The following is a 15,000-nucleotide window of genomic DNA, read 5'->3' as shown; positions in this document are numbered from 1 at the left end:
TCCATCCATTCCATCCATCCATCCATTCCTCTATCCTCTCATCCCTTCAAATCAAATCAAATCAAATCAAATCAGTTTTATTTGTATAGCCCAAAATCACAAATACATTTGTCTCAGTGGGCTTTACATTTCATACAATATGATATATGATACAATATGATACAATTTGACCCTGCCCTTACACCCTTAGCTTGGCTTCCTCTGCATCACTCTCCTTATCTCTCCGTTTCCAGGTATCGATCGACTTAAACGGACTATTCCCCCCCCCCCCATTTCAACCTCTTTCTCACTATTAATCCATCCTCAGCATCCAATACTTCCTCATTTCATTCAGTCAAATGGTTTTGCTTTGGTCCTTTCTAGTGAAAGTAGTTTTGTTATTAATACGACACAAAAATGGACATAGAATCAGCCATGAAACATTTTGGATATTTTAGTTTTAAAGCATGTGTACGGTGATGAAAAGAAAACTCTCAATTGTGTTTTCATTCGTCAAAATGTAGTCTTAGAGAGGTGGAGTCATGTTGGCCTACAACCAGAAATAATAAAAGATCACACGAGAAGACGTTATGATGTGAGGTAAGACACATTTAAATGAGAAAATTAGGGAACAATTTGAAAAACAATTCTTTGTTGTTCAAAATTACATTCAAAAAATTTGAGAAAACTGGGGGCGCCCTTAGCTCAGTTGGTAGGGCGTCCCCCCCATGGGCCCTTAGCTCAGTTGGTAGGGCATCCCCCCCATGGGCCTCGGCCAGCAGCGGACCCGGGTTAGATTCCAGCCCGCGGTCGTTCTCTGCATGTCACTCCCCTCTCTGCCCCATTTCAACTCTGTCTCTACACTATCAATAAAGCATAAAAATGCCAAGAAAAACTATCTTAAAAAAAAAAACTTAGAAATGTCGAGATAAGTCAAACTTATTTCCCTTTGTTGATGTTGCTCAATGTTAAAATATTTCCCCCGTGAAACACTCTGAATTACTATTGTATGATTTGGTATGAATTATATCATAAACATTGAAAATTAGATCAAACCTGTCCCTGCAAAATGTGTAATATAAGTAGTTTCTTACGGCCTCCTGCCCTTAAAAAAATGATCTTTGAATGAACACAAGACAGTAAGGAAGCCATTTGGTTGAACTTCTTTACTAAAAACTGACGACATTCGGAGCCATTTTGAATTATTTAAGCATCACTTAATATTAACAATACACAAGTTGGTTCAGAGACATGTGAACTGGCAACATACAGTAAAACAATGATAGATAGATAGATAGATAGATAGATAGATAGATAGATAGATAGATAGATAGATAGATAGATAGATAGATAGATAGATAGATAGATAGATAGATAGATAGATAGATAGATAGATAGATAGACAGACAGACAGACAGATAGATAGATAGATAGATAGATAGATAGATAGATAGATAGATAGATAGATAGATAGATAGATAGATAGATAGATAGATAGATAGATAGATAGATAGATAGATAGATAGATAGATAGATAGATAGATAGATAGATAGATAGATAGATAGATAGATAGATAGATAGATGGGGATTTGAGAAGATGCAGAAAAATATAAACTCTGGTGTAATGCTGCTGCCGACCTCTGACCTCTAGGCGTCATCACATCAATACTCTGCAGAGAAGAAGGTTTTTAGTTTGATTACTCTGCATAAACCTCAGATATGAGCAAACACACACACACACACACACACACACACACACACACACACACACACACATTGTAAGGATTAATGGCCCTTCATCCACTCTCCCATCATTATCTGTGTTCAGCTGCAGCATCATCCATCACTGCTGTGCGGCCTGCAGCGCCATCTGGCTGTCACACAATGTTACTGCAACAATTCAGGTCAGTTCAGGCATGTGTGTGTGTGTGTGTGTGTGTGTGTGTGTGTGTGTGTGTGTGTGTGTGTGTGTGTGTGTGTGTGTGTGTGTGTGTGTGTGTGTGTGTGTGTGTGGCATGCTCAAGACCCCTGCAGCCACCAGGGGGCCCCATTAAAGAATACATTAGTAGTAACTGTAGTTTTTGTATACTAGAAATGGCTCTAGAACAGGGGTGTCCAAACTTTTTTCACTGAGGGCCACATACAGAAAAATCTACGAAGGGCCGGGCCACTTTGCAAAAATAACACATTTATCAGGACATGTAGCTGCTCTGATGTTTAGTTTCATAGTGTCTTCGTAAATTGTAATCCTTCTTCACGGCAACACTTTACTTGCACATTAAAAAGATACATCCCCCCTCTTGTTAAATGCCATTGATACACCCAGTGTTTTCTGCTTTTACGTCTAATGTCCAGCTTGGTGAAAATAGTAGCCAGCCGAGATCCCGTCCCTCCAAGGGGGATCCGGGGGTATGCCCCCCCCGGGAGATTTTTTTAAGTTTTTAAAGTGAAATGCATGAATCTGGTGCACTTTGAGAGGGAAATTAAGAGGCTAAAGCTGAAGAATTTTGTATGAAAAAAAATGTAAACACTGTGTCAGATGAATTAGAAGCTATTGGAGAAGGACACATGGATTTTCCATAATAATATTAATTTAAATTAAAATATTATGCAGGGTCCTCTGGGATGGCCTTGGTGCTCTTCTTCTTTTATGGGACATATTTCTCTGTAATATAATGAGTGCATTTAAATTATTTAAAAATTAAAAGGGCCATATTGCATTATGTTTTTAAAATCGGCCGCGGGCCAGTAAAAAGCGGGCCCGCGGGCCGTAGTTTGGACACCCCTGCTCTAGAAAGATTGATCAATTCTTTATTATATCTTCACCCATACACTCAAAAGGCTTTTGTGAGTGAGTGGATAATGTTGTAGCAGTATTGCTGTTGTATTCAGTGTGATATTATGTTCTAGTGATTTTATTCAAACATAGTGTATGCTTTAATCCCATGTGTCTTACATTTATTTAATTGTTTGTTTGTACTTTTAAGATTTTTTTTGGTATGTGATTCATGCATTTATAATTTCGTTTATAATTTGCTCAGTGAGACAAATTGAATCTTCTCTGTCAATGTGGTACGGTACAAAGAATAGTGCAAAAAACAAACATAAAAGACTAAAATCTTCCGTTTTGCATGCATACAAGGGTGCACATTTTTTTCCCTGGAACTGTTGCATACGTTGCAATCACATGCTTTTAATTTCCCCCCGCAGGATGATTTGCGAATTAACTGCATTTAAAATACATTTTATTCTCTCTCTCTCTCTCTCTCTCTCTCTCTATCTCTCTCTCTTTCTCTCTCTCTCTCTCTCACACACACACACACATACACATATACACATATATACACACACACACACACACACACACACTACAAATACAGTGTAGTTAAATATGTTTTTTTCTATCTTTCTATTGATAGTTAAAATGAGCTCCACCTTGACTTTCACTGTGGACAATGCAAAACAATCAAAGAAATCAAAACAACACAATATGAGGAGGATCCATGTCTTGAATCAGGGGAGCTTCCAGCTGAGACAGAGACCCAGGACATTGGGTTGAAAGAGTGACAGTCCCCTCACTGTTTGAACTTAATAAACTTGTCCTTAACTCACACAGCGATATCTGGGAGAAACGCCAGAGAGAGAGAGAGAGAGAGAGAGAGAGAGAGAGAGAGAGAGAGAGAGAGAGAGAGAGAGAGAGAGAGAGAGGGAGAGAGAGAGAGAGAGAGAGAGAACCACTTCCACTCCCGACACCTCATTAAATTTGAGCTATAAAACATTTCAGAGCAAATTAAAGTAGTTTGGTGACAGAGAGGAACTTTGCAGATCATTTAATGTGAACGCAGGATTTTACTGGAGTTGGTTTGAGGTGGAACTCATTTTGGACTCAGACCGAAAAACTAATGATTCTTTACATTCTGGAATCATCTCATTCTTTTCTCCATCAATAGATTGTATTGCTTTGCCACACACACGGACGCACGCACACACACAGGCATGCACACACACAAACACGCGCACGCACACGCACACACACACACACACACACACACACACACACACACACACACACACACACACACACACACACACATCTTTATATGGTCTGATCTCCCATGTAGAGATTTTGCTACCATCATAATTTTACTTCTAACATTATCACAACAGATGATGATTATTTTTTGTCAAATAAGTTAAGTTATCTTTATTAGACAATTTACACACGGCATATTGGAATTCGTCTTTTTCTCATCTCCCCTCTCAAGTTCCCACACTCCAGAGGGGGTCAGAGCACAGGGTCAGCCGTAGTACAGCGCCCCTGGAGCAGTTTTGTGTTAAGTGCCTTGCTCAAGGACACAATGGTAGAGATGGTGGGCACCGTAGATGTAATAGCAGCCACCACTAGTTTTACTACTAACACCCTCCTGTCCGGTGCCGGGGATCGAACCAGCGACCTCATGGTTACTGGTCGACCATCAAACCTTCTCAATTGATCAATTAACTAATAGTCCCTGCTGCGGTTGTTAACAGTAATGTTTGTAGTTTTGTGAAAACTTGAGTTAAAAAAAACTTGTAAACCTTATTTGTAATCAAATTTTCACGCAGGAACCACCTGATGTTTCTACAAGAAAAATCACTTCAACCATTATCAAAATATATAATGATGAATGATATTCTATCAATCGCCCAATTTTATTGATATCAATGTTGCTGTTGTGGAGAGCCTGAGCAGGATTTGGTCCCTCTAGGCTTCTCTGTCTGTCTCAAAAAACCTTGTGACATCACTGTGAGGTCACAAGGGTCATATTCCTCTGTCTCTCTCCTCGGGTAAAGTGAACTTGTGTCCCTTTAATAAGTGCAGCATTACACCTGACCCCACATGAGATCAAGTGAACAATTTTAATTGTAATAAAAAAAATGAAAAAAAAACTGGAGGGAAGCAAATATCAGTTGTATTTATGTATTAAGAAAATGTTAAATTATTAAAAAAATAAATAAAAAATACAATATATATAATAGTGACCATTTTTAGCAAATCTCTGTATCAACGCAAATAGTCATTTAGAAACGGGCATATGAAGTGTAAAATATACGTTTTCAAGCAAATCATAAGCCTAGCCCTAGGCTATTACAAGAAAGAATGCCATAGCATATTATAATGTATAAAAAAAATAGGGCGAGTGGGCTATTGGCATTAATATTGTCCATTAAACATAAATTAGACCAATAAAATGTGAAGCTGCAGTATTTGAGCAGCACAGAAACGCGATCCCTGAATAATAATTATAATTCTGAGAAAGCCTGTGTGTAGGCTATTTAATTAACTTTCCATCTTTGTCCGCCCTGTTGTACAGAATGAAAACAGAAATCAGCTGTTCGGATGTGGGGCTGAATCAGGTAAAGCCCTGCGATATTAAAACGCCACGGACTAATTTATAGTTCTCATGATCGGTGCTCATAAAGCGCTGTTATGGGCTGAGAGCGGAGGAGAGGAGCGGGTGGGGCCTGGCTGGAAGAGGAAGGAACACACACACGCACGCACACACACACACACACACACACACACACACACACACACACACACACACACACACACACACACACACACACACACACACACACACACACACACACACACACTGGGCAGACTGACTGACTGTGTTATACTGACAGGAGACCATATAGGCTAGCCTGCCTGCTGCCTGCCTGCCTGCTGGCTTTTTATTCTAACCCCAGGGTCCGCTCGAGCAAACTGCGCTCGTTCCCCGGACGTTTGACAGATGGATGCTGCACTGTCTTAACGCTAGGAGGATGAAAACATCGCCTGTGATATTTTTTCGGGGGCATTTTCGCTCATAGCCTATTTATGGGAGGCAGCGGCAGCGTCGGCAGTGGCGGTGGCGGCGGCTTGGCCCTTCATTCTTTATTATAGGAAAACGAGCTCTTTCGCGGTTAGCTAGGATGTGATTGTGAAGAGCAAGCAGAAGATCGCTACCCTAAATAGCCTAATTCTCGTCTCGCGATCCTGAGGAATAACTATGAACAACGCGCAAGATATGTCGCCCGATTTCGTCTTGATGCGCCTGGTTTCCGCGGCCGAGGATGACCGCTGCTTGGACCTGGACGCGGAAAACGGCAATCTGTCGCCGGGAGGAGTGGTGGTGGGGATGGGGAAGGAAGCGCTGGCTCACAACGGCGTCAAAGCGGCGCTGGATATCACGGCGGGCCTAGACTCGTCGCATCTGCTAAACAAAGCCCCTCAACCGAGCGGCGAGGGCCCGGCTGCACCTGCTGACAGCACCGCTCTGACGGAGAGCCGAGCCCCGCTGTCCACGCTGCCTGCCCCGCCGCAGAGCCCCATGGAGGCCCAGCAAGGCTTCGACTTCACGGCCACTAGCCAAGGCGGCCTACGTCCTCAGCTGCTCGTCTTCTCCAATATAATGCGGAACGGTGAGGGGATTTTAGAATTAGAACGTCTGGAATTAGAACGTCGGAATCAGACGAGGGATTCTATGGGTTTGGGTTTGGGTTTGGATCAGAGCGTGATTGGATCGGGCCCGACCGTCAATAACAACACACTGCTGAGTGCAGGGGACGGTCAGCAGCAGCAGAGCCTGCCGGAGATGCAGGGGGCTGCTGAGCTGTGCCGCCGGCATCGCCTCATCGCCACCACCACCCCGCCCGAGTGGCCCTTGTTGTCGGAGAGAAGCATCGAGTCTAAATGGGGCTGCGCCACCAGAGACACAGACGGGGCCGTGTTCGAGCTGGCCCGGCGGTTCGGGGAGCTGGGGGTCGGTGCGGTGCCCAAGATGCTGTTCAAAGCGGGCGAGCTCCCGCAGTGTTCGTGTCAGGGAGCGCACAGGCCGGCAGGAGGGGGAGTGGAGCCCGGGGATGACCCCACGGAGACCAGCGACGCTCTGTTGGTGCTGGAGGGTTTGGGGAGCGGCCTGGGCATGGACGAGTGCCCCGCTGAGGGTGACACGGAGGATGATAACGGCCGGAGAGAGTTCCTACTCAACAGGAAAAGGGAAATAGTTCACAAGATGTCCGGGGCTTTCTCCATCAGCAGCTTCCAGGCGGAGCTGCGGCGGCAGGTGGAGGAGATGGCCCCGGAAGCAGCCGCAGCAGCGCACCTGGGCGCACAGGTGTGCAGTCTCCATGGAAACCTATCCAGCCGGCTCTCGCATCAGCAGCAACAGGTACAGGTAAGCTCCGGGGATTCAGAGGTTGTCGCCCAGGTTACAACAGCAAAGTCCCCGTCGCCTACACCGGTCCAGAGCTCAAACCCTAGCCAGGCTTCGACACCCAGGAGGCGGCCTGAGCGCTGCGCCAGCGCCCCCCGGACTCCCACCGGCGGAGATAAAACGCTCAAAGTTCCAGGAAAGTCCAAAAAAGGCTCGTTAAAGATCCGCCTGAGCAAACTGTTCCGGACTAAAAGCTGCAGCGGCTCCAACCACCTGCTGGACAAGAGGCCCTCCGTGACGTATTCAGTGTCTTCGGCCGGAAGTCTGGGGGACATGGCGAGCACCCTGGGAGCCGAGCAGGACGGGGACAGGTGAGCAGCTCTAGGCAGGGTCCAAGACTAATGTTACAGGGTCATAACATGCTCTTATCCCTCAATATAGGTTCAACATAGGTGAAAAAACACCTTAGGCAGGAGGGGGGTGCAGCAACCGATAGGCTAATGTAGGCTAATTGCCTAGTTGTATAGGCTAATAAAAGGCAATAATATTAGGCTACTTGCCAATAACGTAATAACTTTCTGAACCAATAAGGCAATGCCTTTGTGGCCATATTGTAATAAGTTGTAACATTTTTGGCTGGTTGCAATAATAAGGAAAAGTGTCAGTTTGATAAAGTTATAAAAGTAGCCTAGCCTATTGTAGAGGATAAAAGAAAAGCACATCCAATAATGTAATAACTTGTTATATTATAGGCAAAAAGTTATCCCATTATTGGTTCAGAAATGTTTTAACGTTATTGGCCAAGTTAGGCTACTACATTAACAGCTTTTATTAAGCTACATTGAAAAATTAAAAACAATAACGTTATTGGCCGATACATTATCAACCATTATAACATTATTGGCTGCTACAGTGGTCCACACTTCATTCCCTAATAGCGAATACATTATCATGAGCCTTTTCTGCATCAATGTATGTCTTTGTATCAGGAAATATTAATGTTTCAACCCCCTGAATAGTTGTTTCTAACCTGTTTTGGGAGAAGGGGGTTGTCAAATTCACCTCTTCTTAAAATAAAGGGGGACACATCCCATGCACCCCCCCCCCCCCACACACACACACACACACTCACAAACACACACAATCTATGCTAATCACTCTAATAAAGAGTGATGGCAGGAAAGCATCCTATGGGAGCAGTCAAGACCAAGGTTTAACCCGATGCAAAGTTAGCAGTGCTGCATCTTGAAATCCAAAAATTTAAGTAAAATATTTCTGCTATCAAAAGTCCCAAGTCCAAGTTTCCTTTTAATGAGAACTCCCAAAGATGAGAGTCCATCCTCTGACCAGGGGAAGAATTTAGTAAATGAAGTGAGACAATCTGACCGTTCTCCAAGATTAAGATCATAAAGTTTACGGACAAAAAGCAGAAATGGCTGAGCTAATGGGCAGTTAAAAAACATTTTAAAAGCTGCTACAAATCCACTGTCTTGTGTCCAGACGTTTTGATTCATCTCCAAGTTCTTCTCCATTCTGCTGACTTTAATGACCGTCTGACTCTGGACTTTCATTTCCTCTGTGCTGAGGAAGTCTTTGTTTTTCCTAATGGCTTTAGGAATTAAAGGTGGAGTCAGCGATTTCTGGAGAACGCTTGTTGTCATAATCAGTGAATATCCTCCTCACGATCCGCTACCTGTCCATAATGTGTGGGCACTGAAAAAGAATCCAGGGTTAATACACAGCCTAGGCTCTGTAAACCGGTATTTAGTTAGCTACGGTTGGCCCACTTTGTTTACATACCCTTTTGTTTACATACCGGTTTACAGGGCCTAGGTTGTGTCGTGTATTAAAACTGGATTTTTTTCAGTGCACACACAGTACGGACAGGTAGGAGTGAGGAGATATCCACTGATTTTGACAAAAACAGTCTCCAGAATCGCTGACTCCACCTTTAACTGCCTTCAACTTCTTACATGTTCTCTCTTTAGAACTCTTTTTATTTTATTTTTTATTAATACAGCATGTCATTAAATACAGAGATTTTTCAAACCTCAGTGGACTAGTCACCCACCATGCGACTCGTTGCTTAGTCATTATTCACAGCAGCAGCAGCAGCAGCAGCAGCACAGTGAGGGATCCTATGATTAAAAAAACATGGCTTCAGAAGTCTGGACTGCAAGAGCTAAAAGCATCAAACAGAAAAAGTTAAAAACCCTAAATAAAAAGCTGCTGGACCCAAAACTACACACACACACACACACACACACACACATGCTGACACACGCACGCACGCACACACACACACACACACACACGCACGCGCACTGACAGACACCCTTGCAAGCACACACACACACACACACACACACACACACACACACACACACACACGCACGCGCACTGACAGACACCCTTGCAAGCACACACACACACACACACACACACACACACACACACACACACACACACACACACAATTTTCTGAAGCTGTGCTGCTACTAATGCTATTTCTCTGCATGATAAAACTAACTCTCCTCTCATCTTCTTTTTTCTTTTTCTTCTTCTACCACTTTATTTCCTGCTGCTGCCTGTCTGTCCTGACGTCTGTCCTGCAGCCACAGCCAGCCCAGAATGACCAGGGCCCACAGTGCCTTCTCCCCCGCCTCCCTCTCCACCTCCCTCTCTGCTTTCACTGGTAAGAGCTGCTCCATCATCCTCCGCTCGGTTACAAGTCTGTCTGTGTTGTTTCTGATTCAGTGAGGCCGCAGACACACACACACACACACACACACACACACACACACACACACACACACACACCGTTAACTGGGGAATGGTGCAACTAAAGATTATTTACATTATGGATTAGTGTGCAGATTACTTTAACCGTAGCATGTCCAACAATTTTGAAAAAGTCCCAAAAAAGATGACCTGAAATTGCTGTTTTTTTTACTCAAATCAACAACAGTCCAGAAACTACATTTATTAGAGTCACTCACAAATGGAAGGATTGAACAGATAGAAGCAACACATGGTTAGCTTAGCTTAGCATCATGAATAGAAACAGGTGCAACAGCTAGCCTGGCTTTGTCCAAAGATAACGAAATTCACCTTATATGAAGTTCAGAAATAATATAACATGTTGTATTTTGTTTGTTTATTTTGTACAAGAAACAAAGCAAATTTGTGCTAGCTGTTTCCCCCTGTTTTTAGTTATTATGCTAAGCTAAGCTAACCAGCTGTTGGCTTTAGCTTCATATTTATAGGGACAAACATCCAACTCTCATGCCACATGGTAAAAAAAGCATATTTTCAAATGGTTGATAATGAAAAATAAGAAAATTCATTAAAACTGTCAGAATTTCAGCTTCGGACATTTGAAGCTTTAAGAAACATGTAAGCTGCACTTCATGTTCTAAAGCTGCAACCCTTCACCACACACACACACACGCACACACACACACACACACACGTACGCACACGCACGCACACACACACACACACACACCCTGTAACTGGTGCAGCAGATCAGATAAGACACGATTTAGCACAAATCAAAAGTGCCTCTGGGTAAGAAGTGTGAGGCGTTCTGTAGCTCGGCAACTGGTAAATATCATTTCAGCTGACTTTATGAGAAATGGGCCCACCACCTCCGCAGGGCGCACACACACTAGTACATTCTGCTGTTCCACATTGCTCATATATATCTCAGTTTTGCTAAAAATTCCCTTCTTGAGTTTTATAGTATTTTTGTAACGTAATGAACAACGCGCTCTACACAGGGGATCGCCACCAATTAGACCGGAACATTAAAGCCGCAATATGGGGGTCTCGGGGACCTTTAAAGTCCTGCCCGTGTTCTACCGTTAAAAAAAGAAAGAAGAAGAATATATAAGAGATGATAGACCCTGCGTTCCAAATCACATACTCTTTCTTTTTACTACACTACATACTAAAGTACAGAAGAGTTTTAGGGCCACAGGAGAGAAAAAAAAATCAGTTGTGTATGCGAGTTTGTGTAGGCGAGAAATGCCCAGATGAGTACTAACTTCCGGGAAGATTTTGTGTATGGATCGATAGGATACTTTTGCTACTCAACCGCCCCACAATGCATTGCGTCTTTTCAAACGACATGGAAGTTTTTTTTTAAATTCTTTATTGCTTCTGGATACTTCAGTGTAAACGGTCCAACAAACCTCACATACACAATCAATCGTTAAGTAGACAGTATGTAGTATATACATGTTGAGTATGTAGGAGGGAGGACGTTAGTAGGGCTTTTCAAACACAGCCATGTACTCTCCTGCTGTATCCCTATTCCTGACAGTGTATAAAGTGGGCAAGTCCAGCCTTTTCCTCTGCTGTATTAGCAGATGGGAGGCAGGGGTATAGTTGGCTCTTGTATTTGAAATTTTTTGTTTCTTTCCCTGCCAGTAAAACGTCCCCACAACTGCAGAGTTTCAGTGAATCTGCAGCAGCATCTCAATTAGCGGGGAGGGGATCTGTTCCTTCTTTATGGCAGTGATTTAGCCTGATTAGCTCTGTGTAATTTTCCATAAACATCCTGCCTGGTGCAGCTCTAATGGCACTCTGCAGCAGCATGCACACAGTCAGTACTACACACACACACACACGCACACACACACACACACGCACAATCAGGCACACAGACGCACGTACACACACACACAATCAGGCACACACACACACACACACACACACACACAATCAGGCACACACACACACACACACACACACACAGATTATACACAAACTAATGCCTTTTTCTTTTACTCTTTTTGCATCTCTTTACATTTTTATTTCACCGAAGAACATTAACTCAAGTTTCACCCTGAGTCCAAATTTAAATGAACTTTAACTTGACTATTTTCTATCTCCCCAAATGCAAAATGTTAGTTGTGAAATTGGGTTACATATAAATAAATTTACATTTCCGTTTTAATGCAACTTTCCAATTTTTAAACAACTTCATCTCAGAGGGTATTATGTTGTGTCTACTGCACTACATTTATCTGACAGCTGTTCCTTTGCAGTTTAAGATCATAAATATAAAACCTATACAGTAATTAAGTCATGATAGATGATGGCTTGTCATAAAACAAACGGATACTTCCAACTCTACTCACACAACAACTTTTTGTTACTTCTGTATCTATCTATCTATCTATCTATCTATCTATCTATCTATCTATCTATCTATCTATCTATCTATCTATCTATCTATCTATCTATCTATCTATCTATCTATCTATCTATCTATCTATCTATCTATCTATCTATCTATCTATCTATCTATCTATCTATCTATCTATCTATCTTTTTGGTATCTCTGTAACTTCTCTCTCCTTCTTCTCACTACTTTTCCCTGCTCTTCCAGGTGAGACCGTGTCCCTGGTGGATGTTGATATTTCGCGGCGAGGGGCGAACACGCCACACCCTCCCACGCCTCCCCCTCCGCCCCGCAGAAGTCTCAGTTTGTTAGGTACTTTCCTCTCTCTCTCTCTCTCTCTCTCTCTCTCTCTCTCTCTCTCTCTCTCTCTCTTTCTTCCTCCCTGTCTCTCCATTCTACAGACACACTAACATTATATAAATCTAAATTAAGACCAAGAGGAAGCTGGGACTCTCTCAATATTTCTGTCTTTGTCCAATACTTTGCGTATCAATGTTTTAGTTTTTTTTTCTGTTGTACATCGCTAGAAATAGACACAGACAAGATTCTGTAATCTGCTATAATCTGATTGGAGAAGCTTTGAAAGGTCAGCGGCCAACCAGAGATTTAATTTGAAATGTGAGTGCAATGAGTCAGTGCTTCCTCTTCTCACCGGGTAAAAAAAAATCTTGTTTCTTGTTTTAATAGGGAGTATTTCTCTATTTCTTATGTTTTATTTTATAGTTTTTCTTTTCATGGTGATCGGTGGACAAATTACTGAAATATTTATTTATTGCAAATTTAAAAATGCACTAAAATTAATGTATCTTCCAATCAGAGCCTCTCACAAATCATATACACAGATAGGAGACTGCACCAACACAAGAAAAAATATATATTTCCTAAATATCATGCAATTTTTTGACCCCGCGTTTCTAAGTTCATTATCATTCTCTGACCTTTGCTGATGCAAATCTTTCCTTGCAGCCTTTAGTGTTACTTTCTGACCCACATATGCAGCATAACTTAATCATCCCTTTTGTTTACGTAAAAATAAAATTTTCTCAATGCGCCCTGGGTTGTTTCACTTTTCTGTTTGTCCTCCTGCAGATTTAAATCTTTAAAAACACCTTAAAAATAAAAAAAAATCCTTAATAATTTTCCTAAAAACAACTGCTCATTGTAGTTGGAATCTTATATATGAGGAAATATTGCTTTTGTTTGGAACTATTTTCAGCGTTGGGTGAATCCAGTTCTTAGTTATCTGTAATCTATATAATAAAATAATAATAATTTTTCCCAGAGCTGTTAGCTTATCATTTTTTTTCTCTTTTCTTTAATCTATAGAATAAAACAAAATTGTGGCTTTGAATTTATTTTATTAACTTAATTTTTATTAGTTTTATAATTTCTTTCTTTTGACAACCTCCCTGTGACCCGCCTAAATAATCTCACGACCCCTCGAGTGGTCCCAGCCCCCCAGGTTTAACATTTCTGCTGCAGTGAGTATTTGGAGCAGCAGGCCGGTGTGTGTGGGACTGAGTCAGAATCAACTACAGTGTGTCCATGGTGACGGAGGAACAGTGTTGTTCACTGATGTGTTTTTAATGGAACTTAATGGCTCAGAATAATGCTATCTCATTGGTCAATTCTAAAGGTTGGAGTCAGCGATTCTGGAGAACACTTGTTGTCAAAATCAGTGAATATCTCCTCACGATCCATGCATTATTATTTTTTCGCACAGTCAAACACAGTACTTAGAGGTAGCAGATCATGATATTCACTGATTTTGATTAAACAAGATGACAACTAACTTTCTGGGTGAGGCTTTCTGTCCTATGGTGTTGAAAAACTCTATCCGTCCTTCCGTTATATTTTATTTTCTTTTTCCTAATTTTCCCTAATTAATAAATCTTTCCCATTTTGACACTTCCTTTTCGTTGTTTGTGTCCTACTTCCTATTTCCTTCCTTCCTTCCTTCCTTCCTTCCTTCCTTCCTTCCTTCCTTCCTTCCTTCCTTCCTTCCTTCCTTCCTTCCTTCCTTCCTTCCTTCCTTCCTTCCTTCCTTCCTTCCTCCCTCTCTCCCTCTCTCTCCCTCTATCCCTCCCTCTCTCCCTCCCTCTCTTCCTCTCTTCCTCTCTCCCTCCCTCTCTCCTTCTCTTTCTCTCTCTCTCCCTCCCTCTCTCCCTCTCTCCCTCTCTCCCTCTCTCCCACCCCCTCACTCTCACTCTATCCTTCTCCCTCCCTCTCTCCCTCACCCTCTCTCCCTCCCTCCATCCCTCCCTCTCTCCTTCCCTCTCTCCCTCACTCTCTCCCTCCCTCTCTCCCTTCCTCCCACCCTCCCTCCCTCCCTCCCTCTCTCACCTTCCCTCTCTCCCTCACTCTCACTCTCTCCCTATCTCCCTCCCTCTCTCTCTCTCCCTCTCTCTCTCCCCCTCACTCTATCCTTCTCCCTCCCTCCCTCCCTCCCTCTCACTCTATCCTTCTCCCTCCCACTCTATCCTTCTCCCTTCCTCCCTCCCTCTCTCTCTCCCTCTCTCTCTCCCTCCCTCTCTCCCTCCCTCCCTCTCTCCCTCCCTCCCTCTCACTCTATCCTTCTCCCTTCCTCCCTCCCTCTCTCTCTCCCTCTCTCCCTCCCTCCCTCCCTCCCTCTCCCCCTCCCTCCC

General features: G+C 42.9%; 1 protein-coding gene across 1 annotated transcript in view; it reads left to right on the top strand.

Moving 5' to 3' along the window:
* Positions 1-6,018: 6,018 nt before the first annotated feature.
* The window catches only part of socs7 (suppressor of cytokine signaling 7), a gene marked incomplete at both ends in the record, with an annotated part of 19,135 nt that continues 10,153 nt past the window's right edge, over positions 6,019-15,000 (top strand). Inside the window, 3 exons of the mRNA XM_080030257.1 lie at positions 6,019-7,535; positions 9,780-9,859; positions 12,563-12,667. Coding sequence (XP_079886383.1) covers positions 6,019-7,535; positions 9,780-9,859; positions 12,563-12,667 — 1,702 coding nt within the window. The remainder of the gene's footprint in view (positions 7,536-9,779; positions 9,860-12,562; positions 12,668-15,000) is intronic.

The sequence above is a fragment of the Ammodytes marinus genome (assembly GCF_949987685.1).
Source record: "Ammodytes marinus genome assembly, chromosome: 6".
NCBI lineage: Eukaryota > Metazoa > Chordata > Actinopteri > Uranoscopiformes > Ammodytidae > Ammodytes > Ammodytes marinus.
The sequence above is the reverse complement of the archived record's forward strand: the minus strand, read 5'-3'. Positions and strand labels throughout refer to the sequence as shown.